This window comes from Zootoca vivipara, chromosome 3, assembly GCF_965207765.1.
Source record: "Zootoca vivipara chromosome 3, rZooViv2.hap1.1, whole genome shotgun sequence".
Lineage (NCBI taxonomy): Eukaryota > Metazoa > Chordata > Lepidosauria > Squamata > Lacertidae > Zootoca > Zootoca vivipara.
In genome coordinates this window covers 10518540-10543327 of record NC_142586.1, presented here as the reverse complement: position 1 = coordinate 10543327, position 24788 = coordinate 10518540, and the positions used below count along the sequence as shown (strand labels likewise).

At 43.0% G+C, this 24788-nt stretch overlaps 1 protein-coding gene across 6 annotated transcripts in view; it reads left to right on the top strand.

Annotated features, from left to right (window-relative positions):
* Nucleotides 1-16915, top strand: part of GABRP (gamma-aminobutyric acid type A receptor subunit pi) — a 28204-nt gene extending 11289 nt beyond the window's left edge. For 3 of the 6 annotated variants that reach the window (XM_060272396.2, XM_088665554.1, XM_060272397.2), the window contains 6 exons: nt 1781-1998; nt 3719-3801; nt 9212-9349; nt 10065-10217; nt 11215-11384; nt 14225-16915. In XM_060272396.2, coding sequence (XP_060128379.2) covers nt 1781-1998; nt 3719-3801; nt 9212-9349; nt 10065-10217; nt 11215-11384; nt 14225-14521 — 1059 coding nt within the window. In that variant the 3' untranslated portion in view covers nt 14522-16915. The remainder of the gene's footprint in view (nt 1-1780; nt 1999-3718; nt 3802-9211; nt 9350-10064; nt 10218-11214; nt 11385-14224) is intronic. The other 3 variants (XM_060272398.2, XM_088665556.1, XM_088665555.1) reach the window with 1 other exon arrangement.
* Nucleotides 16916-24788: the final 7873 nt, after the last annotated feature.

The following is a 24788-nucleotide window of genomic DNA, read 5'->3' as shown; positions in this document are numbered from 1 at the left end:
TTCCCGCTATAGCGGTTCCTATTTATCTACTTGCACTATGACGTGCTTTCAAACTGCTAGGTTGGCAGGAGCTGGGACCAAGCAACGGGAGCTCACCCCGTCACAGGGATTCAAACCGCCGACCTTCTGATCAGCAAGCCCTAGGCTCAGTGGTTTAACCACAGCGCCACCTGGGTCCCACACTGCATCCAGAGAGGTGCTCAAATAAACAAACAGAGAAGCCCAGACTTGAGACACTGCAGGCATCTTTTGAAAATAAGGCACCTCTGAGATGAGAATGACAAATACCATAGGTGTCCGAAGTCATTGGTCTATGCACACAGAACACCGTAGCTTTTTAGTATCCCTTTAAATGCAGGACTCCGTTGAAAGTTGCCGCCTACTGAGTTTTGGAACCCATAGGAAGTCTTTGAAAGGCTGAGCCAATCTTTCATGAAGCTAACTTTCTAGGTATCCCAAAGCTATTAATCAACAAATATTATCTTCATACAGTAGTCTTTCTCATCACTATAGCACTCACATTTCCAGGTCTCACGCAGAACATTATAGAGGTGTACTCTTTTGCTAGATAAATAATTGAACTACAAATGACCCGGGGGTTTTCACCTTCATTGCCGAGATTAATAATTCACTGCTTTGAAATGCATAATGGTGCACCATCTCAATCATTTAGGTGGAGAAGTTTCTCCCCCCCCCCCTAACAGCATGAGAATAAAATTTGAAAGCTAGAAATGATATACATGAAGTCTCGGGGTGACTTTTTTTGGTTAACAGCTTTCATTCCCAAGCCTGTTAAAGTCTATACACTCAACACAATAGGAATCCTCTCACCCAGCACTGAAGTAGAGTGAAACAAGATATTCTGAATGCAGAGAGCAATGAATCCTACTTTGCCTGCCATGATTACCTGAGGACAAGGCTGATGTTCAAATGCGGCAGGCGAGAGATACACCTACAGTCCCATACCTGCAACGGATGCGGATTTAAACTACTTAAGCTATGCTAAGGAACTATGGGTGGGTGGGTTGTGGCCTCAATCAAGCTGGGTTGCAACAGGAACACTCCCACCATGCAAATGTATGGTAAAAGATTAAGAAATGGGTCCCCAGATGGATGGATGTTTGGGTGAAAAGTAGATCCTGGGTCTGAAAAGTTTGAAGACTGGACCTTTAAATCCCTAAACGGCCTCAGCCCAGTATACCTGAAGGAGTGTCTCCACTCCCATCGTTCAGCCCAGACACTGAGGTCCAGCGCCAAGGGCCTTCTGGCTGTTCCCTCCCTGTAAGGTTGCAGGGAACCAGGAAGAGGGCCTTCTCGGTAGTGGCGCCCTGCCCTCTGGAACGCCCTCCCATCAGATGCCCAGGAAATAAACAACTATCTGACTTTTAGAAGACATTTGAAGGCAGCCCTGTTTAGGAAAGCTTTTAATGTTTGATGTTTTATTGTGTTTTTAATATTCTGTTGGGAGCCGCCCAGAGTGGCTGGGGAAACCCAGCCAGATGGGCAGGGTACAAATAAATAAATAAATAAATAAATAAATAAATAATCAATTAACTGTAAAACAGCAAAAATGTACTGAGTTACAGAGCAGTGCGGAGAACTAAAAGGATCAAGGTGAGCAAATTTCAGAAATGCCTATAGGACAGAGGGACTACATTCAATAAATATATGCTCAGAGCAGTTGAACCCTGCCTGTCAAAAGTCTCTCTAACTTAGAGTGTTTTCTTTTTGCATGCAGCAAAGTCCTGAATGCCTGCTCATGGTCTGCCTTCTTTTCCAGGACTACACGGCGACAATATATTTGCGACAACGCTGGACAGATCCTCGCCTGGTTTTTCAGGGGAACCAAAGTTTCACCCTGGATGCTCGGCTGGTGAAATACCTGTGGGTTCCTGACACCTATATTGTAGAGTCTAAGAAGTCTTTCTTGCATGAGGTCACAGCAGAGAACCGGCTTATACGGCTGTTCTCTAACGGCACCGTCTTGTATGCCTTGCGGTAAGTCTCGCTTGTGCTCCTACTGTTTTGTTACCCTTTGGATTGCAGACGGGCGCAACAGTCAGGAATTCAAGGCCCAAGAGACACCATTAGATTCTGAGGGTCAGGAATATCTGGGGAAATAGTTTTCTCAGTTGCATATTTCATCATAATTCTCATAATTCATTGTTTCATTATTCCACTCTTTCTACAGCTGTATCTTCCTTTCTTCAAACACTCATCACCTTTTCTTCCTTGAAATGGGTGTTTTGTGACAGTTTCTTAGATTTCTAAAGGTGCCTGCATGCAAAGGGTTGGGCAGCCCTGGGCTTGATAGTAAACTAGAACAGGAGAGGGGCTGTTGTTGTAAGGATTAAAGCATGACTATACATTTTAAAATTGAATTTTAATATTGTATTATTCTGTTGTTTTAACTGAATTGTTTCTTTTATATTTGTGTTGATATTATTTGTTGTTAGCCGCCCTGAGCCCGGTCTTGACTGGGAAGGGCGGGGTATAAATAAAAATTATTATTATTATTATTATTACATACCTGTTAAGTGTTTTGAGTGTTATATAATTGCTAAGTATTACTGCTCTTCTCAGAGTTGCCATTTAGGGAGGAAGGAGAATGTTGAGATGGCTCTCTGTCCACCTTCCCAAATCACCTGTTGCTCGCTGGCTACATTTCGGACGAATATGCCATTCTGGTTCTGCATGCCAAGTGACTATCAAAACCATTGTTTACTGTGTTTAAAATAGTTATTGTTGGGCCTGTGTTGATAAGATTGCTATAGCTATTAGTAAAGGTAAAGGGACCCCTGACCATTAGGTCCAGTCGTCACTGACTCTGGGGTTGCGGCGCTTATCTCGCGTTATTGGCCGAGGGAGCCGGCGTACAGCTTCCAGGTCATGTGGCCAGCATGACAAAGCTGCTTCTGGCGAACCAGAGCAGCACACGGAAATGCCGTTTACCTTCCCGCTGTAGCGGTACCTATTTATCTACTTGCACTTTGATGTGCTTTCGAACTGCTAGGTTGGCAGGAGCTGGGACCGAGCAACGGGAGCTCACCCCATCACGGGGATTCGAAGCACCAACCTTCTGATCAGCAAGCCCTAGGCTCTGTAGTTTAACCCACAGCGCCACCCGCGTCCCTACGCTATAGCTATTATGCATTATTTAAAAAGTAACCACATCAAACGCTGTTAAAAATATACAGCTTTTTCTCCCTTCTCTTTTCTTTTTTGCAATTTAACTTTTTATGTATCCAGGAATAGCACTTGATGTGGGTGAAGTCCACATCCTACAATATTTAGTAGTCACTTGTTTCTTATATAAAGGAGAGAATGAGCTTTGCAGAATGATGGCCACCGCACGAATACTCAGCTCAAACTGGCATAACCTGGCCCAAATTCTGTTCTGTTCTGCTGATCAACATATTTTTTACATTTTGGCCTAGCAGAGGACGCCAAGGCAAATTATGTCTCATAGCCTTGCAGCACCCTTTGCAATCCTAGTTCTCTCCAGATGTTTTGGACTTGCTGACTGGGGCTCAAGGGAGGTTGAAACATCTGGGGAGCACCAAGTTCACAAAGGCTGTCTTATATTATCCTGTTTCCATAAGTGCTAGTTTTAACAGTTATTTATTCTTCGAAGCAGAAACATTTCAATCTGTGGACTGCTATGGAAAATACAGGCCGTTCCTCGTCAACGCCTTCACAGCGCTTTCTCTTTTTGCAGAATCACTACCACAGTTGCATGTAACATGGACCTGTCAAAATATCCCCTGGATACGCAGACATGTAAACTGCAGATGGAAAGCTGTAAGTATTACATTCTACAAGAAGATGAAACTATTCCCCCCCCCCCCGACTGCTCTTGAATTTGTTTCTTCATATTTAGGTGACCAGTTCAAACATTTCATTTCTATCTTGCAGCTCTTGAAAGTTTCCACTTGCCCCTTTCAAATGTAGAGCCATTTCAAAAAGTAAACAGCTGTGCCTAATCTTCCAATATACATGATCATATTAATTTTAAATTGGCTGATGTGAAAAGTCACAATATATATTTTCAAACCAGAAGAATGAAAATAAATAAATCTGTAGGTGCAGAACACTTGGCATTTGTAGATGCTAGACATTTTTATCCGGCCTATGGAAGGTGTCTTTGTGGCAACTAATAATAAAATAGCTTTACTTTTTTACTTTTTAAATATTTCTGCATTGCCTCTAGGCTAGCAATTGGCCTTTGCCAAAATCCTTATAATTTGTACTCATGATATTGGGGCACGATACTGCTCCCAATATTGTTTGTACTTGAAAAAGTTTCTTTTAATACATTTCAGTTTTCAGTTTTTCAAATTGCCACCAATAATCATCAATACAATTACATACATAGTTGTAGTTGTTTAGACTTCCCTACTCCCCTTCCTTGGTTCTCTTTACAAGCATTTGCTAAACTGCATCTCTTCCTTAGGTCCTTTTGTTTATTACTCTTCATATTTCTTCCAAAGTTAGATTTTAACTGTTAGATTTTAAATTAATCCTTCTATTGTGTTTAATTGTTTACAATATTTTTTTAAAAAAATAATCCCCATATCTCCCCTATTCTTTGTTGAAAGTTTTTTCTTCTTGATTTCTTAATCTTCCCGTAAGTTTTGCCTTTTCTGCACACATAGTCCATCAACTTTACTTGCCATTCTTCCTTTGTTGGGACAGTGTCCTCTTTCCACCTCTGGGCAAATAACATCCTGGCAGCTGTGGTTGCATACATAAACAATTTTACTTGGTCTTCCTTGAAAAAGTTTCTGGGCGGTCATATAGCTTCATTTTCAAGCAGTGCATGCCCAGTAGCTTCCTGCTGAAATCCTGTAATTTTTTCATATCACAGATGTTCTGAGTTTCAACCCATTCACGTTTATTGCACTATAATGCAAGATTGTCCCCCCTCAAGATGGCAAGACAGTGGTACCTCGGTTTAAGTACACAATTGGTTCCGGAAGTCTGTACTTAACCTGAAGCGTACTTAACCTGAAGCGAACTTTCCCATTGAAAGTAATGGAAAGTGGATTAATCCGTTCCAGATGGGTCCGCGGAGTACTTAAACTGAAAGTACTCAGACTGAAGCGTACTTAAACCGAGGTATGACTGTAATGCAATAACACCGGGGAAGCATCTCAGAAAAACTAATAAAGTGGAATGTGTGGATGACCCAGTATAAATCCATCCCTATATTTCATCAATTTCATGCTGTAGAATACACCCACAAAAGACAACCCACCAGACTGGAAGGGCCCAGTGCCAACATGACTTCAGGCAGGAGTTTTCCTTATTTAACTGGAGAAGCTTGAGGCTGAATCTGGAGCATTCTGGAAGACATGCAAAATCTTGTTCACTGAGCTATGGCTCTTCCTTAAGCTTACTTTCGCAACTCCTTCTAGATCTCCCCAACCATAAAAAGTTGCCCATTCCTGGTCTACACTGACTAACAGCAATTACCCAAGGCTTCAACAGCGTCTTTCACAGCCCTCCCTGAAGACGCCAGGAAATGAACTTGGGACCTCTTGCATGCAATGCATTTGCTCTACCAAAGAACTGTAGACGTTCCCTTAAAAAATACTGAATTGGGGGAACCTGTGGTCCTCCAGTTGCTTCTGGACAACAGCTCCCATCCTCTGTAATTCTTGGCCATGCTGGTTCAGGTTGATGGGAAATGGAGCACAAGAACAGGGCACAGCTTCCCTACCGACCTTTTACAATGCCTATCTTCTCCCCCCTGGGACAGTTTTGGAAATACATGTGCAAGATTTTATGGACAGACCATACAGTGTCTTTTCCCTTGCCCTACATGGGATGGGATTCTTTTAAAAACACGAGGCTGCCACGCAGTACACGAAACAGGCGAGGCAAATTTGCTCCTAATCGTTTGAACTTGCCTTTTCTCTCTGCTCTGTCACTTATTAACAGAGCAAGCCAATTTAGGAAGCAGGTTTGAATCTGATTGCCAACTGGATGATTGCCACCCTACACAAGCTGTAGCCATGGTCTCATTTTCAATAGCTAGGCCACTTTACCGTATGGAATACAATTATTTTGCATTTAAGTAGGCCTCCAGTTGCATTCTCTCTGTGTGTCTTTCCTGCAACTCTGAAAAGTTGCATTTTCACAGTACATTTATTAAATATGGAATTACTAGCCACTAGGGAGCAAGCCACATTCATCTCCATAGGATTTACATCTGAGTAGCATACATAGAGCTGAACTGCACTTGTTTAGACACTTCCATTGCCACTAGCGAGAACTGAATCAAGGAATGCATGGGAGCATACGATGCAAGCTTTCCTATAAGAACTTGACCTCTTTGCTACCTCAGGTTGAATGGTGGGTTCAACTAGGGTAAAAAGCACCCTTTGTTGTTTCCAGAAATCTGGTTGTGTAAATTTACGATCAGGAAGCGCAGTCAACGACCACTATGGCTTGTTGTAGAATTGACGAGGGGAAAGTCCAGGCTATTGAGCAAATAGCTAAAGAACGCAGAGAAAAGGTCCAAAAAATCACTGTGGGGTCAACATGGGCTTCACATGCCCATCCTGGCATTCAGAAGGACCTTACTTGACCCACTGACTTTTCTAGACATTCTGCTTTCAAGCTGACAGGATTGTTCAAGAGTGTCATTTCTCTCACCAACAAATATGAACGGAGAGCTGATCTCACTTTTCATTTTCATCTCATTTTTTATTTGGGAAATCCATCTAGAGCAGGCACCCCCAAACTGCGGCCCTCCAGATGTTTTGGACTACAACTCCCATGATCCCTAGCTAACAGGACCAGTGGTTGGGGAAGATGGGAATTGTAGTCAGTTATTTATCAGAGCACACAAATGGCTCTCTTGTGTGTGACATGCTACTGTGTCCTTGCACACAGTTTGGGAATTCCTGATTTAAGGAATCATGGGCTTTTGCCACTCATGGGGGCAAGAAGAACCAGAACAATTTGGGTGCATGCGAGGACTGAACATCTTGAAGACTCTTTCCTCATCCTGGTTACCAATTCAAGTAAAGTCTAAAATCTCATTATTTTAAGACCAGGTTTTACTTGCCAGCTACTTGAGTGGAGTTCCTATGGAAGCGCCTATTATTTTCACATTAAAATCATATTAGTTTGCCATGATTAACTTTATTACAATGCACAGAAACTGAAATAATAATGATTAGCCTCTTGTTTTAAAATGTAGCTGGGTTTAGCCTTAAAAAGAGAGAAAGAGAATAATTGGGCCCTATGTCAAGCTCCTGTGCCATATTATTTTTATGAAATTACATGCACATTGCCAACTAGAGATGTCATTAGGATAAATGCCTGGAATTAATGCTATTTAAATATATGCCAGATGAATTAAGAACAATCAGTCATTTATTATGAAGTTTCCCTTAGTAACAGCAGTTATTATTACAAACTGGGCGCAAACTTTGAAAAAGTGATATTTGGATGATTTGTACCTGGGGAATCAGCACATTCAGTGCAATATCTGTTGCAAGATTCCCATCATTTGTTTCTAGTGGAAAACACAATTTCTCGCTCTTTGCTGTGAAGGCAAACTGGTAAATATTAGTGTTTCCATTTTTACTGCATGGCAGATCTTTAATTAAATAGCTGGGTCGACGAAAACGTTATCGGCTTGTTTATGAAAGCAATCTGATTTTAGGAGAGTTGTATAACTCTTTGTATTTGCAGTACCTTCTGTTCATAGGGGGAAATGGCTCGTAATTTCTGTTGGGCTGAACTTACAACCATGCTGCTGATGAAATGGCAATATTTACTTACAAGAGACCTCGCTCACCCAAAGCTTCCTTTCCATTGTCAACAATGGGGGATAGACTCAAATAACCAGTCTTGTAATGCTGAGAGTAGAGAGGGGAAGCTGTGTCCCCTTCAGATGTTGCATGCCCAGGTGCTGTGGCCCACTGCCCAGCCAGGCATTGCTAACCAAAGACCACTCATGACACCATTGTAGGGTTCAAATTAGGACACAACTCCATCAATTACAGGTGTAAGAGGTTTGGCTTACGATATCAACCAACTTGTCTGCTGGATGGTTGACCGAGGGGGTCAAACCCAGGAGACCCTATGACATCCATCAAATAGGCGCCATGTCTCCTGGCTCGATTGTATATGTTTGGCATTTCCAAAGTGCGGAATTAAGATGCACAGTTCAGCTATATAATTCTCTCTCTCTCAATATGGTCTTTGGAATGCTTTGATTGTTTTATATCAGTTTGTATGTATGTTTTGCCTGCATTGTTATAAATGAAAACACACATTCCTCCATCCTCAAGAATCCTGGGAACGGTAGTTAATGCCTCACAGAGCAACAGTTTCATAGAATCATAGAATCATAGAGTTGGAAGGGACCACAGGGGCCATCCAGTCCAACCCCCTGCCAAGCAGGAAACACCATCAAAGCATTCTTGACATATGCCTGTCAAGCCTCTGCTTAAAGACCTCCAAAGAAGGAGACTCCACCACACTCCTTGAGTTTCCACCACCTTTAACAAACGATGGTCCCCAGGATTCTATGTGTAAGATGTGCTTTGAATATATGCTGTGTACACAATCGATCAATCAATCAGTCTTTATTGCGGTCAAAGTCCATACAGCAAAGTTAACAACAACATATGCCACAACCGCATAAAGAAGCGGATGTAATTAAAATTTCCCTCTAAACTTATTTACATTAAAAACAACACTCCTTCAGCTAAAATCTGTATTCCGGAAATGAAAATCAGTACTCCTTCCCCAGCCATCACTGTCACGCAGCCTGTCTTGTCCTCGTTGCTATAAAACAGAATTTCACAACAGGCCTGATGATATCCAGATCTTTATTGGCAAGAAGGTATTTAACATAAGATTCCTCTGAGCAGCCAGGTAATTTCCTTAATAACGGTAAAATTAGCTCTCTTCAGGTATCACGGTACAATGGGCAGTACAGAACAACATGCCCAATGGATTCAATCTCATTAGAGTTGCATGGACATAATCTTTGTTCAGCTGGGATGGATGTCATGATATTTGTCCTCTAGTAGTGCTGAAGGGAGAGCATTAAAAGGGGCTCTGGAAATCAAGAACTCCAGTGGGAGTTCAAGAGTCCAGTGCAGGACACAGGGGCAAAACATTCAGCTACTTACTCAGTTGGTTGTCCAGTTACCTCTTGATGCTTTTTTTAATATATTGCCTGCAGGGGGATATGATGAAAACGATGTACTGTACACTTGGTTGAGGGGAAACGATTCGGTCCACGGCCTTGAGAACCTGCGACTTTCTCAGTACACAGTGGAGCATTATTACAGCCTTGTAACAATGTCTCACCAGGAAACAGGTAACGAAAGCTGAATAAGCAGAGATGTGAAGCAAATGTGGCTCACAAACATTAGCTGTTCTGAGTGGTCTAGGTCAGGCATCCCCAAACTTTGGCCCTCCAGATGTTTTAGACTACAATTCCCATCTTCCCCGACTGCTGGTCCTGTTAGCTAGGGATCATGGGAGTTGTAGCCCAAAACATCTGGAGGGCCACAGTTTGGGGATGCCTGGTCCAGGTCCACCTATGAACCTTTCTCTGATTTTGAGAGCTTTGGAGATGTGATCATAGAACTATAGAATCATAGATTTGTAGAGTTGAAAGGGGCTGACTTCTGATGCCAGGCATGTCTTCTGGCCAGTAATATGATGGCTCTCTTTTCCAATACAGTGGTACCTCTACTTATGAATAACTCTACTTACGAATGTTTCTACTTACAAATGGAGCTCCGTCCGCCATCTTGGATGCAGTTTAGATAGGATTTTTTTCTACTTACGAATTTTTAGATAGGGTTGCTTCTACTTACGAATTTTTTCTCCCAATGCATTCCTATGGGATTCGACTTACAATTTTTTTCGACTTACAAATGTGCGTTCGGAACGCATTAAATTCGTAAGTAGAGGTACCACTTGTACATCAAAAATTTGCATTCATTGAATAAAACTTGGCGTAGGATTGCCTTCTCTCTGTGGATGATTTCTTTTCATTGTAGGATGTGTTTCCTTTCTCTCACTAGGCAATTACCCAAGACTAGTGTTGCAGTTTGAACTCAAGAGAAATATCCTGTATTTCATTCTGGAGACGTATGTCCCATCCACCCTCCTTGTCATATTGTCTTGGGTTTCTTTCTGGATCACTCTGGATTCCGTTCCAGCAAGAACATGTATTGGTGAGCTATTCTCTGAAGCAGGATACTTCATGCGGTGGATGGGAGAGAGAGCAAGAGAACACAGGCACCTGTTGTTTATGCAGTGGTACAAGCTGTGTTGAATGTAAAAACTGAAATGTTGTGGTACCCAAGTTTCTGAAGCTGAGATAAATCATCACAAACATTTGACATGTTAACCACTGTCACCTGTCAAATGCTAATTTGAACAGCATCTATCAAATACTGTCAGATAGAAAATACGAATTAACTCTGAATGTGCTTTGAGACTTTGAATTTTATTGCAGCCAGCCATCAAAAGGCACATCATGTGTCTTCAGGAATGCGTGAGCTCTTTGGAAGGGGACCAGTCCTTTAAAATTAGCTGTAGCTTAGTTTCTGGATGACATCCTAAACTGAGGAAAATGGAAACAAAACAAAACAAAAAAATCCTTCCAGTAGCACCTTAGAGACCAACTTAGTTTGTTATTGGTATGAGCTACCGGTATCTGAAGAAGTGTGCATGCACACGAAAGCTCATACCAATGACAAACTAAGTTGGTCTCTAAGGTGCTACTGGAAGGAATTTTTTTCATTTTGTTTCGACTATGGCAGACCAACACGGCTACCTACCTGTTTGAGGAAAGGCCATAGCTCAGTGATAGAGCACCATGGCTTAGCAAGAATGAGCAAATGCATGTGGACTCAGAAAGAAAACAGTGAGACTTCACTGCTCCCCAGTTCTTCTGCTCTCATGCTAAGGTAAGGTATAGGTGCCTTTACTTGGCAGTAGCCACAAAGTCATTCCTCTAGAGTGCCGCTTGGAAGCCAGAGCAGCTAGCCTGCTGCCTCCAGGTGTGTTGGAAGGATACTGTCCCATCAACATTGTTGAAGTAGGATTCAGTTGTTAAGGCTAGTCGGATTCGATATGTGAAATGTGAGAGGGGGACCCCCCCCATCTTTGGCCAGCCCTGTGCTTTTCTTTTGATTAAAGTGTTCCTTACTCCCTCCCACCCTGCAGGAGTAACAACTGTGCTGTCCATGACAACTCTGATGATGGGCTCACGAAACGCTGTGACGAAGACCAACGGTTTCATAAAAGCCATTGATGTGTACCTGGGCATCTGTTTCACCTTCATATTTGGTGCCTTGGTAGAATATGCAGTAGCTCACTATATCGCATCACAAAAGGTAAACAGAAAGATCTATTTATTTAGCTTGTAGGCCACTTTCCCCTATAAATATACCCAAAGCAGCTCACAACACAAGAAATATGCAGCAGCATTGCAACATTCAATCACTAGATCATTTTCTTAGAATTTTGAAGTGTCAGGCATAGCTCTAGTGGCTTTAGCCCAAACGTAGCAGAGTTTTCCTGCACAGTGCAGAAGCTAGTTGAGGTGGAAATGACTAGTCGGCTAGACGCAGAATAACTATTTACAGGATTTATTAAAAGAAAATAAAAGCAGCAGAGTTTCTGCATACAAAGCAAAGCAAAATAAATCCTCTCTGTCTCTCTCTCTCCAACCATACGCAGCACTCTTACTCCTAACACCCAACAAGGAACAACTGAGCTAGCATTCCTAGATAACAGAGTTCAGTGCTGGTCATTAACCAATCAGAGCGCTGTTGCCAGGCCAGGCAGACCTTGGCTTTCTGCCAAGAGTAAATTGACACTGCCTTGAGTTAATTGTGTGAAGCAAGAATCTGTAAGTTTCCCATGAGAACCAATTAACAGAAACTGAACACATTTCAAAACATAATGCTACAAATGAATCATTTGGATAGCATCAACACTGTAACATCTTAAATGGCCAAATAAGCTATCAAGCATTATATATCAATTAATATCAAAAATAATAGGCATCCCCAGTACAATCACATATGAACAATAAAAAAGCCAGCAGCCTTCTGTTAGGAAGGAATAAGGGGGGAGGTGTTGGGGAGCAGGATGTATAGAAGTGGGGAAGTTATGCTTCAGGGAAAGCATTACCAAGCCAAGTTTTCAGCTGGAAATTGAGTTGGTGTGACAACTGGACAAAGGAAGACATAAACAGGCACAAGTCTCAAAAGGAAAGATGGGTAATGAAAGCAAATAAGAACCAAAAAGAAGAATTTGCTCAGGGTAGAAAAATGGCAAGGTATAAGAAATAATAATAATAATAATAATAATAATAATAATAATAGAAAAACAGGGAGCCGAAGAAGATATTGCGTTCAGAGCAAACTACAGATCAGCAAAAGATGAAATGATTTCAAGTTTATTAAATTACCTGGCAAGCTGCATTTAAAGACCAACAGAATGCCTATTGCATAGTTTAGATTTGCAATGGGAAGAGCAGCAGATAGAGCTATCCGTTTTCAGCGGTGAAAAAGTTAAAGTGCCATAGAGTGTGAATGAGATCGTGTCTGGATGTTCAGTCAGATCCTCCTAATGAACAACCATTTTCGCTGAAAATATAATGTGTAGTAGTTTTGACTGATGCAGGTGTTAAAACAAAAGGGGAGATCTATGAGAGTGGAGAAGGCTGGATTCAGCCTTGTGCAGTTCCATGAAAGCAGAATCTGATAGCGTCACCTTCCTCCACGGAAACAAGCAGCCTCTGAAAGAACAGGGCAGGAGGAGGGTGAATTATTTTCTTAGCCCCCTCTATGTACATTGTTACCCTTTGTGTCTGAAAACAGGACATGACTTGCCTCCTGGGCATCTGCTTTCCTATAGGAGAAGCTAGTACACAATCAGAAAACCAAAATAAGGCCACAAATGGCCAAGGATTTTAAAAATTGTATCTATTCTAAGTCTAGGTTTGGTGGGGGACATCTTCTGGTGGGCTTTCTTCTCTGCTGGTGGCTTTGCCTGGAGGTGACGATGCTGCAAGAAGCATCAGGCTGATGGGTCCAGCCGCTGCTTTATTTCCCATATTGCCCCTGGTGAAGTGTTTCCTTTGGGTGCATTGTGGGAAATTAATGTGACAGCCAGATCCAGCTGCCCACTGCTGCTTGGAGCACCAGCCTACACTAGAGATAAACCAGGGCACGAATGGTGGGTGCTGAGGAGGTCCTGCCAGCTGCCCATGGATGCCAGGGTTTCATCTCAGACCTGTCCTAAAACTGGTATTTAGCTGTTGTCATTCACAGAATCCTAGCAGAGCAATAACAACCCATTGATCTAGTTGCAAATTACCGTACTTTTCCGTGTATAAGACTAGGGGTGTTTTTGGTTTTTTTTTACTTTAAAATAATCTTAAAAAACAAGGGTTTTGTACACGGATATTGTATGGGGGGCGGTGATTGGTTGCAGCTGCAAGCTGCAGCTTGTCAGCGCGATTTGGTGGGTGATTTTTAGCTTCGGCAAGGGCTGCTGTGGATTGGCTGTGACAGCGGCAATTGTGCATGCGATTGCCAGCTGCTGTTTGCTTATTTGCGAGCGGCCAGATGCTTGTTTGCTTCTGTGATGTGAGCGATTGTCGGCGTTAGTGGTTTTCTGCACCTCCCCAAAAGCTCAACAACTCTGGGCAATCCCCCCCCAAAAAAACTCTGGGATATCTCCCTCCATTTTCTTAAATCAGAGTCCCCCCAAATAGGGGGCATCTTATACACGGTTGTGTGTGTGTGTGTGTGTGTGTGTGTGTGTGTGTTATACACGGGAAAATACAATAGCTCCTAGATGGTTTCTCTGAGTGTTGGCACTGCAGTAGTGAGGGGAAATAATTTTGTATTGGGGCTAGAAACTTACTTCAAATAACAACAGCACCTGTAAGCCATCAAAGGGTGTGTTCACCAAGTTCCTAGACAGGATATTAAATTTTGGTCCCTCAGGGTCTAGTATCAGTAAACAAGAATTTTGCTAAAGACTTCCAGGGATTTATTTATTCTTCTAACATCCCAGACTAATGGTATGTTGGCAGCAGAATCACAGTGAACCTCTGCCCTCTGCAGTTGTATTTTCTTGTACTTACTTGGTTTTGGTGCGTTGGTTATGAAATAGTGATATGGCCCAAATGTGTATTTGTAACTTTTTCTTATTTTAGGCTTCTACAAATGAGGTTACCAGAGAAACGGAAGATGTCCCCAGTATATTTTCCACATCTGTCACCAGCTACAATCAAAAGATAAACTTCAGTGCCATCGATAATCTCGCCTACAGTGGTTCGACCATGAAACCAAAGGACAAAATTCGGTTTCTTTTGAGGAACAAAACACGCAGGGTTGTCAGCTATTTCACAATTCAAAATCCAAGCAACATCGAACACTACTCAAGATTGCTCTTCCCTCTGTGTTTTTTGGTAGTCAATTTGTTTTATTGGGTTTATTACTTATTCTTTTAGCAATAATACGACCATTTTGGCGTGTGGTGGTGAAAAACATCTTGCCTATGTTGGCTCCCAGTCACTGCGAATTGTTATGGGTGTGACTAAGGACACATATCAAGAATATGGCCCAAACCCAACATTGATTGTATCAAAAGCCAAATCTTGTACAGAGCAGCACATGAACATGACTGTGGAGCTAAAGCAAGTGGAATCCAAAAAGGACAAGCCTATTCTTGAAGCCATTGCTAAGATGAATAGGCCTTGTGCTTCGAGGCTGTGCAGCTGTTTTACACTGTCAACATAGCTAAGCCCTACCAAAGAGGTTTTTCCGCTAGTTGTTTTCAGTCACTTGGGTGCAGGATGCTGCCTACCTGAGAATTGCTCCCTGCTGATCTCAGGTAAGGTAATCACCTTTTTAAAAATACATCCCACATCTATTCAAAATGAAAGCTATTTTGAGGTAAATAGGAATTTTATACATCTCCGAAAATGGAAAGTAAAAAAAAAGTGGGTTTGGGGGAAGATGCCCTGACTGACTATGTTGGTTTGAAAAATTAGTGGGATGCCTATGGCTCACACAGTGCTAACTGAAGACATTTTGCCACCTGAGGTGAAGGACAAAATGGCACCCTCGTCCCCATTGCATGTATAGAAGCTAACTGGGCAACTGAATCTTACTTCAACACTAGAATTGAGACAGCATCTTCTGCTACAGCAAAGGCAGTCAACAAGTTCTGTCCTTCAACAGGGAAATATCTCTTTCTTCCTTTTTTGCCTTATGTTGAAACTCTGCTTTGGGGAAAGTCTTGAAAGGAGACAGAAACAGGGCTAACAAACTAATCAGGGTTCATGCAACCAGCTATTCTGTGAATTACTTAAAAAATAAATAGCAGGCATGGGGTACTCAATCTAGACTGGGGCTCTGGTGTTGAGAAAGGGGCCTTAACCTCTTGCCTCATTTTACAGTCCCAAACTAGCTCAGTCCTCCCCATGCCTGGTACTTGCATTGAAAGAAAAAAAATCTCAATTGCCCCAATGGAAGCTCTTTTTTACAATGAAAATAGCAGGTGTGTGTGTGGGGGGGGGTCATTTTTCTTCCTTTATGAAGGTCCTGAATCAGATCAGAGGGGGCTGCTATTACTTTTTAAAGTTATTGACACAATTGCTAAGCGTACAAATAGAATCTCATCTAGTTATGGCCCTCCATGATGATGAATTCCAATAAATGGCCTCAGAACATCTCTTATGAAGACATACCGTTTTGACCCAGTAAGGTCATCGTTGGAGTTCTGCTGACACTCCATAATGGCATTTAAAAAAGATAAAGGGGCCCCTGACCATCAGGTCCAGTCGTGTCCGACTCTGGAGTTGCGGCGCTCATCTCGCTCTATAGGCCGAGGGAACCGGCGTTTGTCCGCAGACAGCTTCCGGGTCATGTGGCCAGCATGACAAAGCCGCTTCTGACAAACCAGAGCAGCGCACAGAAATGCCGTTTACCTTCCTGACGGAGCGGTCCCTATTTATCTACTTGCACTTTGATGTGCTTTCGAACTGCTAGGTGAGCAGGAGCTGGGACCGAGCAACGGGAGTTCACCCCGTTGCAGGGATTTGAACCGCTGACCTTCTGATCAGCAAGCCCTAGACTTTGTGGTTTAACCCACAGCGCCACCTGGGTCCCTATAATGGCATTTATAAAACTCAAAACTCTGTGCTACATTTATCGTTCGCACAATGTAGGCATGTCAGTTGGGTCAAGGATTTTTATTTTTATTTTTACCAGTTAACCTTGTGTCTAACCAATTAGGATTCAATCAATAATATCAAAATACACAGAATGTGCAGTAGACCCCAAGTAAATAACAACACATCCTCTCAAGGTAAAAGAATGGAATGCATTACCTGAGGTCAAAGGTTTACATAGATCCACAGATAGAACTCTGTTGCCCACAAGGGCTTCCCCATTCATTTAGTGGAGATGACAGTTTGCATCGTTGGGTTTTGGCTGATGCAGGCTGGTGTTGGTTACATATGCTGAATGGCAAGTTCATCTCAGAGGTGCTTACCATGTGATTGATTGTAGTCCTTCAGGTCTCTTGCTCTATGATGGGAGCACAACATATGAAACATTATGGATTTTTCTTTAATAACTTTTTATTGAACCATTTCCCTGCAGTGTATTGTGAAGGATCAAAACCACATATTCATAAATCATAACATTTGATCAAGTATTATATTTCAGGGAGAAGCAAAACAAAACGGAAACACCCCAGCAGAGAAGAACAATGGAAAGAGTGAAATTCTAGTAATGAAATGTAGGCCTGTACTTTTTGACATTTTAAAATATCCTCTATAAACTGTAATAAAGTTAATGGTGTGGTTTAAAATTAAATTTTTAAAAAGCTACAAAAATGATATTTGCTCTTTATATACAGTGATACCTCGGTTTACAAACACAATTGGTTCCGAAAGTCTTTACTTAAACTGAAGCGTACTTAACCTGAAGCAAACTTTCCCATTGAAAGTAATGGAAAGTGGATTAATCTGTTCCAGACGGGTCCGCGGAGTACTCAACCTGAAGCGTACTTAACCCGAAGTATGAGTGTAATTGGTTCCGGAAGTCCGCACTTAACCTGAAGCGTACTTAACCTGAAGCAAACTTTCCCATTGAAAGTAATGGAAAGTGGATTAATCCGTTCCAGACAGGTCCGCGGAGTACTTAAACTGAAAGTACTCAAACCGAGGTGTACTTAAACCGAGGTATGACTATAATTTATTTTAAGCCAAAATAAAATGCCTCTTTTCCCCCAAAGTAAATCTCTTTGTATGTTCAAACTCTTGGCTTATTGTTACTGTCAAGAGTAGCCTTTCCTAACCTAGCTGCTCTCCGGATGTTGGTAAAGTCCATCAGCCTCAGCCAGTTTTGCTCAGTGTAAGGCAGCTTCCTACGATGAGGGACCTAACTAAGGTCAGATGAGACTGGCGAGAATATGAGGTCTTGCTGAAACAACATTGGTGCAAAAAGGGAGCACTCTGCTCAAGACAGAAGAAGAAGAAGAGTTTGGATTTGATATCCCGCTTTACCACTACCCTAAGGAGTCTTAAAGCGGCTAACAATCTCCTTTCCCTTCCTCTCCCACAACAAACACTCTGTGAGGCGAGTGGAGCTGAGAGACTTCAAAGAAGTGTGACTAGCCCAAGGTCACCCAGAAGCTGCATGTGGAGGAGCGGAGACGTGAACCCGGTTCACCAGATTACGAGTCTACCGCTCTTAACCACTACACCACACTGGCTCTCAATAAAAGAGAGCCAATAAAAGAGACAGCAAGCAGCTCATGCCAACAACAAATACAGGAAGGTTAGGTTGCTAACTTTTGTGGTTCCTTAAATTCTTCTGGGTAGGCAAACACCTACCTAGAACTTCCCCTCCACTGCTACAACTGGGACTGCAAGGATAAGGTACCCCCCCCCCAGGTAAGCAAGGGAAGGTGAATGTTCTGCATCCCTGCTTCCTAAACAGTGAAAGAGAAGGAGTGGGCACTCTGAAACAGTGCGTGAACAATGCAGCCATTCCTAAAAATTGACACTGTTTTGAATTTTGCAATGCAGTTCTCCAACTAATGTGCACAGAAACACATTATAACATACAAAAATATGATACATTGGAGGGAATTGCTTTGTGAAAATGTGCAGAGACATTTGTACTAAAAGGAATTTTCATGAGGACTTTTTTTTTTAAAAAAAGTTGAAAACTGCTGTGGAAATGTGTAGAAGTGAATATAAGATTGGGAAAAATGAGAAACAGAGAGAAATTGAAATTGACCGATTCACCCATTTCTGTGTTCATGGACTTGTTAGTTCTCATCCCAGAGCAAGCAACAAACTCACTTTTCTGGTCCTAAACGAATGTCAATTGGCACTTGAGAAAGCTTGATTTTAATGTGAATTGACATGAAAGGCTTCAATCCATGCATTGTGTTTTTACTCTCCATGTGGTTTATATTACTGTTTCAAAACATAGTGGTGTATGTAAATGTTCCCATCTGTTGACATGAAGTTCATGCATTTTTCATAGCCAATGGCGCTACACAGGCAGCCTTTTACTGGGCTGGTAGCAGATTCATCAGGCACTTCCTTACAGAATTAAACATGACAGCATGAAAAGAACCCCAAAGCTATATTTCACAAAAATCACATATGCCTTGATAAGGTAGAATTACTTCTGAGCTGTTTGCTGCACGAGTTCTGCCTCTTGCACAGGAATCTTATATATTTTACAGCTGTTGGGAATGGGGCGGAAGAAGATACTTTCTCAATACAGTATATTCTGTATCCAGGGCAGCTGTCTATCAGCTCCATCTGGTACGCAGGCTGAGACCCTACCTGCCTGCAGACTGTCTCGCCAGAGTGGTGCATGCTCTAGTTATCTCTCCCTTGGACTACTGCAATGCGCTCTATGTGGGGCTACCTTTGAAGGTGACCCGAAAACTACAACTAATCCAGAATGCGGCAGCTGGACTGGTGACTGGGAGCAGCCGCCAAGACCATATAACACCGGTCTTGAAAGACCTGCATTGGCTCCCAGTACATTTCCGAGCACAATTCAAAGTGTTGGTGCTGACCTTTAAAGCCCTAAATGGCCTTGGTCCAGTATACCTAAAGGAGCGTCTCCACCTCCATTGCTCTGCCCGGACACTGAGGTCCAGTGCCGAGGGCCTTCTGGTGGTTCCCTCGTTGCGAGAAGCCAAGTTACAGGGAACCAGGCAGAGGGCCTTCTCGGTAATGGGGGGTAGTGGCCCTCCTGCTGCTGCTGCTGGGGCGGCAGAGGGCCCTTTCCCGGCTCACCCAGAATGCCCTCCAAGCGGGTGCATAAGGAGTGGGCACCGCCGCTAGGCAGGCGGCAACCAGTGGCGGCGGGATGGAGCCGCCTCAGCAACGGGTGGCAGCAGCAGCCAGCCCCGCCAACGGCTGCCGCCGCCGCTCCACTCTGGCTGAGCCTCAGCAGGTCCCTCAGCAGTGCAGAGCTCCAGAGCCGCACTTAGCACAGCCCGGCGGACCGCGAGTTCGCCGTTCCCGCCCGTCATGCCGCGCCCTACAGCTTCCCGTCGCACTCTCTGGCTCCCCGTCGTGCTTGGCCTTGCCAGAGGGCTGTGCCGCCTCCGCCTGCTCAGCCAAAGCGGCGGAGATCTCCTGCTGCCAGCGCCCCCTCCATTTCGGCGCCCTAGGCGACCGCCTAGTCCACCTAAATGGATGCACTGGCCCTGGCCCCAAACTCCCCCTACCAAACCCCACTTTCCAGGCCTGCCACCACATGTCTGCATTATAATTAAAGACAATTGTACCAAAACAGCTGTCTGGATGGAAACAATTGCTCTCTTCAAACTAGCGCACTGTGAAATATCAATCATGTGAAGCTGGAAGGAACACTTCCTGTTTTTATTTATGACCGATGGGCTGGTTTTTTTAAATGGTCAGGTAAGTAATAAGACTTTGAATTGCATTGGACTTTTTACTTTTGAGGCTTCTGATGTATGGTTAACATTGCCAAAATAGACACGATCCCAATAATAAAAATGAATATTTGCACTACCATGGGCTAGAATTACATTATTTGAAATGAAACCTGCCGTGCATATCTTGACTATGAAGACGTTTGAGTAAATTGGACATAGCTAAGGGCCCCGCTGACTAATATCAAGGCTGCCAAAGAAAATGACTTTATGTAGTGACTCCAAATTCTCAGGTCTGCCTTTTTGGGACTGTCAGAGCAAACACACGGAAGCTTTGAAATATTGACGAGGAGGTGATCTAGGGGTCAAACTACATGTTATGCTGGAAATCCATTATTGACTCTCTGTGTATTTATTTTTACAGCCCCGTGGTCTTCTGGATTTGACTAGAACAGCAGCACTGAGAAACAGAGCATTTAACCCTTTCCTTTGTGTCATTTCCCTGATCACAGCACAGGTGCCTTCATCTTCCCACCTCCCTGCCTACTAGCAGAGGAAACAGAGGCTTGGAAGTGTGCGTGTGATTTAGAATCTGGGAAATAGCATATTGGCAAAAGACTGAAATCTCTCTCAGCCCCCACTGGTTGGATCCAGGCTCTGTCTCAGGAGATAATGGAAGAGTGTGCATTTGGGGGTGAAGTCAAACTGTTAGAAGGTTGGCTGAATCAATAGTGGATCTTCTGTAGCTTTGCCCCAAGACATGAAACCACTGGATGAATTTTTCTGAAGATATGTGGTGTCATCAATATGCTGATGATACAGAGGCTGTTTGGGCCTTCTTTTTAATCAGATCGAGGTGTAGCAGCGGTTGCCTGGTGGCGGTGGGGATTGCTATGGCTAAAACAAGTTATGGCTAAGGATGAGGGTGAATAAACGGAAACTCAGTCTAGATAAGACAAATACAATGCATTGTTTGTTTGTTTGTTTGTTTGTGTGTATGTTGTGCATAAGGCTCATAAGACCAGATAGCTGTGGAAATACCAGTTCTGGGTTGGGTGGCACTCCTCTTTAAAAGGTAGGTGTGTCATTGAAATCCTACTCAATGTTGATCCAGAGTAGATTCCAATGTATGGTTAGCAGAGTAAAAACTCAAGCACGTTGCAGGATTCCCCAAAAATAGACCAGAGGCAATTGTATTTCATCCAAGCAGAGCTTTACTGCTACTGAGGGCAAATGAGCATCATGGTCACAAATCCAATACATTCAGGATTTGGCACTGTCCATAAGAAATCCAGTTGCAGCAGACTTAACTTACACTTACAAGAACTTATAATAAGTCTAAACCTCGACACCAGGCATGCTATCTACAGAACACCACACCAGAAGGAAAAGTGATAGAAAGAGAAAGTGAAACCCAGGCTCCTTCTGCCCTGTTATTATAGGGCATGACCTTGACCAGGCATAGGCAAACCCGGCCCTGCAGATGTTTTGGGCCTACAACTCCCATCATTCCTAGCTAACAGGACCAGTGGTCAGGGATGATGGGAGTTGTAGTCCCAAAACATCTGGAGGGCCGAGTTTGTCTATGCTTCACAGAAAGACATAACAGAACCCGTTAAACCAGCTGTAAGCTTCTCTGAAGGAATAGCCCAAACACCATGAACCTCCTGCTTGTTTCTTTCACATAGAGAAGCTTCCAGAACCCTCTTGAATTAATTAGAATGGGAAAGATCTCTACACATCAGATCAATACTTATAGAACAATACAAAGTTAAGAGGTGACCAGTGTGATTCCCACAGGTGCCAGTGTGCCCACCAGTACTTTGTTTGGTGGCCACAAAAGGTCTCAGTAAACATTCTCTCAAAAACCTTTATTTCATGAGAGACTGTTGGTTTCCCAGCTCCTTTCCTGTTAACACTGGCTGGGATCGCAGCCACCGCCCCCCAAAAGTGCCATGCCCCCCAAAAGTGCAGCCTGAAATCACAAAATATTGCAGCAGCAATTTTGGCCACTGTCCTCTCGCGAGTAAAACGGGGTGTCCCCTTTTTTTCCAGGGCAGTTGATTGGTATGCATTTATTGATCATTCAACCTGGTTTCTTGGTGGAGATGCTGGGTGACATTGAATAGTTTACAGTTCATTTTGCAGGGAGCAGGTTTATTGCGCAAGACTTCCAACCAACTATAACTACGAAACTTGAATTTGTTAGCATGCAATTGTGTTGTTGTTGTTTAGCCGTTTAGTCGTGTCCGACTCTTCGTGACACCATGGACCATAGCACACCAGGCACTCCTAAAGCCATTTGCACATAACAAAATATGTATTTTATCAAAGTAATTTTTGAAAAGTCCATGCAGTATGCAAAGTCCATGCAGAATGTAGCCACCCTATATATGTTGTTGTTGCTTAGTTGTTTAGTCATGTCTGACTCTTCGTGACCCCATGGACCATCCATAGCACACCAGGCACTCCTGTCTTCCACTGCCTCCCGCAGTTTGGTCAGACTCATGTTTGTAGCTTCGAGAACACTGTCCAACCATCTCGTCCTCTGTCGTCCCCTTCTCCTAGTGCCCTCAATCCTTCCCAACATCAGGGTCTTTCCAACATCAAGCTTTTGCAATTGTATCCCACCCAAATCTAGTAACAATCTGGGAGCACCTTTCCTTCCTTCTTTTCTGATTTTAAATTTTCTTTAAATACCAGTAATAGACTGTTCCTTTCTACTCAGTCAGTCTTCGGGGAACTGATTTTGACTGACTGGTCCTTTTCATTCTATTATGCTTCTGCACTTGTAGTGTTTTAGTATTTAAGCAAAAAAAAAAAACCCACCCTGGTCTCCAGTGCCCCAGAGTGTAATTGGATAGTTACATTACTCTGGACTTGACAGTCTAGTTCTCTAGTTCTCTAGTTTCCTGGACAGGAATTGCCACATAACTGGAATCTCTTGTGACAACCTTCTTTAGAGGGGGAAACAACATATATCTCCAATAAAAGTCACTTCACGTTGCTTCCAATAACAAGTGATGCTTCCCCACCAGACCATTTGTGAAGCCCTGTTCCTCTAGAGCGGTGGTGCCTTTAAGTCAATTTTTAGGAAATTGTGTTTTTATTAATTTCCTGCCTTTCGGTCACGTGACAGTATGATGTTAAGTGCTGAGTTCTGTTGCATTATTCTCCATGGCATGGTAATGCTTGGCATATGACTAATGAAATTGTATTCTGGTGGGGCAAGGGGGGGGGAGTCTTTGAAGTACAAATTGGTGTCAGGTGTTGTTGATTGCAGACCGGGGGGGCGGGGGGGGGGGAGAGAGAAAGGAAAAGAAAAACCTTCCACTGAAGCACTTCCTGAGTTCATGTCAAATAGGAGTAGGGATTAGACAGTAACGAAAGAAGTACCAAAACTGAAGCTAGGGTGAGATATGCAGCTTCAATAACTGGCCACAGAGTTGGTCCACTGATGAGACGGTGGGAAGCACCCGCCTCAGGCAGCAAAAGAAGAGGCGGTGCCTCTCTTGCCCCACCGCTTCCACCGCTACCATAATTTTTCCCCCCCTCAAGAGGCAGGCATTCTAGCACCAGTGGCGTAGCATGGGTTGTCTAGCACCAGTGGCGTAGCATGGGATGTCAGCACCCGGGGCCGAGCAGAGTGGTTATGTATTTTGTGTTTTTATATTGTGAAGTTATCTTGTGAACTGGCTTGAGACCTGCGGGTATAGGGTTAGGGTTTAAATTTGTTTAAATACAAATTTAGAAGAAATAGAAATAGAAAGCAGGTGATGGGAAAGAGAGACCTCCCTTCCTCTGCCAGGAACCACTGGAGAACCACCGCCACAGAGCTGGTAACACTGGGCTTGATGAAAGCAGGATCTGACCAGAGACCCCTTCCACACTGGTGTTATTTTATTGCCAGTGTATTCTGCACAGTGTTCTGGACACGTACGTTATTTGCACTTTCCCCTAATACGTGGTTTTAGTTTTGTTTTTGTAAACGTTGCTTGGAGGACCGCATCACAAAATTCACATCAGCGTGAATTTCAAAGGGCAGTTAGCGTACTCTTTCAGAAAGCACGAGTTTCACAGATTCAGCTTGAAAAACAAATATAATTTCTTAACCACCCCTACCGGTAGCACCAGCATCTGCAGTCAGGCATACAAGAGATCCAGTTTATCCAGAAAAAGATGTGGAAAGCTGATACAGTCAGCACCCCTGAGCAACAGAGATCAGGGCTCTCTTCCTTTCCCCCAGAATTTGTCGTAAGAAAGGTCAGTGTCGTGTCCAGTGTGCATGGTGCGAATTTGTGACATTGCCGGGATTGCTTGCTTTGGTTCTAGGTCAGGGTTGTTGTTTTTTTAATATACTCTGCCCAGGAAGACCATCCACACTTCAGCTCATAAAATGGTAATTGCTGAGCAGTCTTGGAAGCAGAAGAAAATTGTAAATGAGTAGTGAGGATAAGTGGGAGAAGAATCAGAAGTGATTGGATACCCATTAAATGTTCTCCGAGGAGCTGCTGTATTTGCAGGCAGCTTCTTCATGCCAATCTTACTTTGAAGATACATAAATTTTATAATTCTCATCATTAGTGCTATAAGCATGGTAAAGTATAAGTTAATTCTACAGTAATGTGATTATTAAAACCATTAGTCAAAGCCAAGGGATCCATAATTAACTTATTCTCCAGCATCAAGTAAATGATTCTACTGTGTGCTTTAAGGAAGCAATTGTTCACTGTTATGCAAAATACACCAGAGCTATTAGACTATAAAGCTCTGCAATCTTATAATTAAATTATAAATTTTACATATTTTAATAATCCATCCTATATATTTTAATT